The 889-nt window shown below is 60.7% G+C and overlaps 1 protein-coding gene across 15 annotated transcripts in view; it reads left to right on the plus strand.

The window, feature by feature from the left end:
• Positions 1-15: 15 nt before the first annotated feature.
• CACNA1C (calcium voltage-gated channel subunit alpha1 C) overlaps positions 16-889 on the plus strand; it is a 606,859-nt gene continuing 605,985 nt past the window's right edge. For all 15 annotated transcript variants that reach the window (XM_025041061.1, XM_025041070.1, XM_025041069.1 and 12 more), the window contains exon 1: positions 16-597. In XM_025041061.1, coding sequence (XP_024896829.1) covers positions 549-597 — 49 coding nt within the window. In that variant the 5' untranslated portion in view covers positions 16-548. The remainder of the gene's footprint in view (positions 598-889) is intronic.

Genomic DNA, 889 nt, shown 5'->3' on the forward strand with positions numbered 1-889 from the left:
ACGGCGCTCGGCGCGGCGCGGCCCGGAGCGGCGGCGTCTCTTCCTGCCCCCGCTCCTCAGGAGTTGCTGGAGCTTCTTGACAGAAAAGAGCCGAGCCGGGGCCTCGGGAGGACTGGCCAGGAGCGGCGCAGACGGTTCAGCCCCTGCTGGCCCGGGCGTCCCTCGCTCCCCGTCTTGGGTCCATCGCTCCCCTCGCCCCTCCTTTCCGCCTCCTCTCGCGCTGCCTCTCTCGGTTTATTTTTTCAAACGGTGTAGCCGCCAGAGGTGCGGTGTTAAATTCTTGGAAGGGGCCCGGATGTACTGAGGATGCATTACAATTTCACTCAAGGAGGCAGTAGTGGAAAGGATCAGTTTTTGGTGTTCGATGCAATAATGGGAATCAGGTAATCATCAGAAGGGAAGAAGAAATACCGCAGATCCACGGCTTCCTTGAATTTTGCACGAAAGCCGCCGACCGAGGAGGAGGGATTAATCCAGACCCGCTGGGGGGTGTTTTGACATTTCTCCCTCTTTGTGGCTGCTTCTCCTTTTAACACAATTTTTGGTCAATGGTCAATGAAAACACGAGGATGTACATCCCAGAGGAAAACCACCAAGGTAAGGCTGGCCCCGCCGCTCGGCCTGGGCTCCAGCGCGAGCTCCCGCCCTCCCCGCCCAAAAAATGGCCCCGCGGCCCCGGGGCCGGTCCCTATGGAGTTGCCTGGGGCCCCTCCGCCTCTCCAGAGCGGTGGGACCGGGGCCCGAACCCCGTGAGACGGAGCGGAAAATTCCCGCCCCTCCCCCCCCTCCTGTGCCGGCTTCTCCGGCGCATGTGTTTCCTATGAAATTCCAGGCGAGGGGGAAAAGTTCCCCAAGTGTCTGCTTCTGCCTCGCTTTCTCGCGTTTGCCT

Source organism: Pteropus alecto, unplaced genomic scaffold (assembly GCF_000325575.1).
Source record: "Pteropus alecto unplaced genomic scaffold, ASM32557v1 scaffold76, whole genome shotgun sequence".
In the NCBI taxonomy this organism is placed as follows: Eukaryota; Metazoa; Chordata; class Mammalia; order Chiroptera; family Pteropodidae; genus Pteropus; species Pteropus alecto.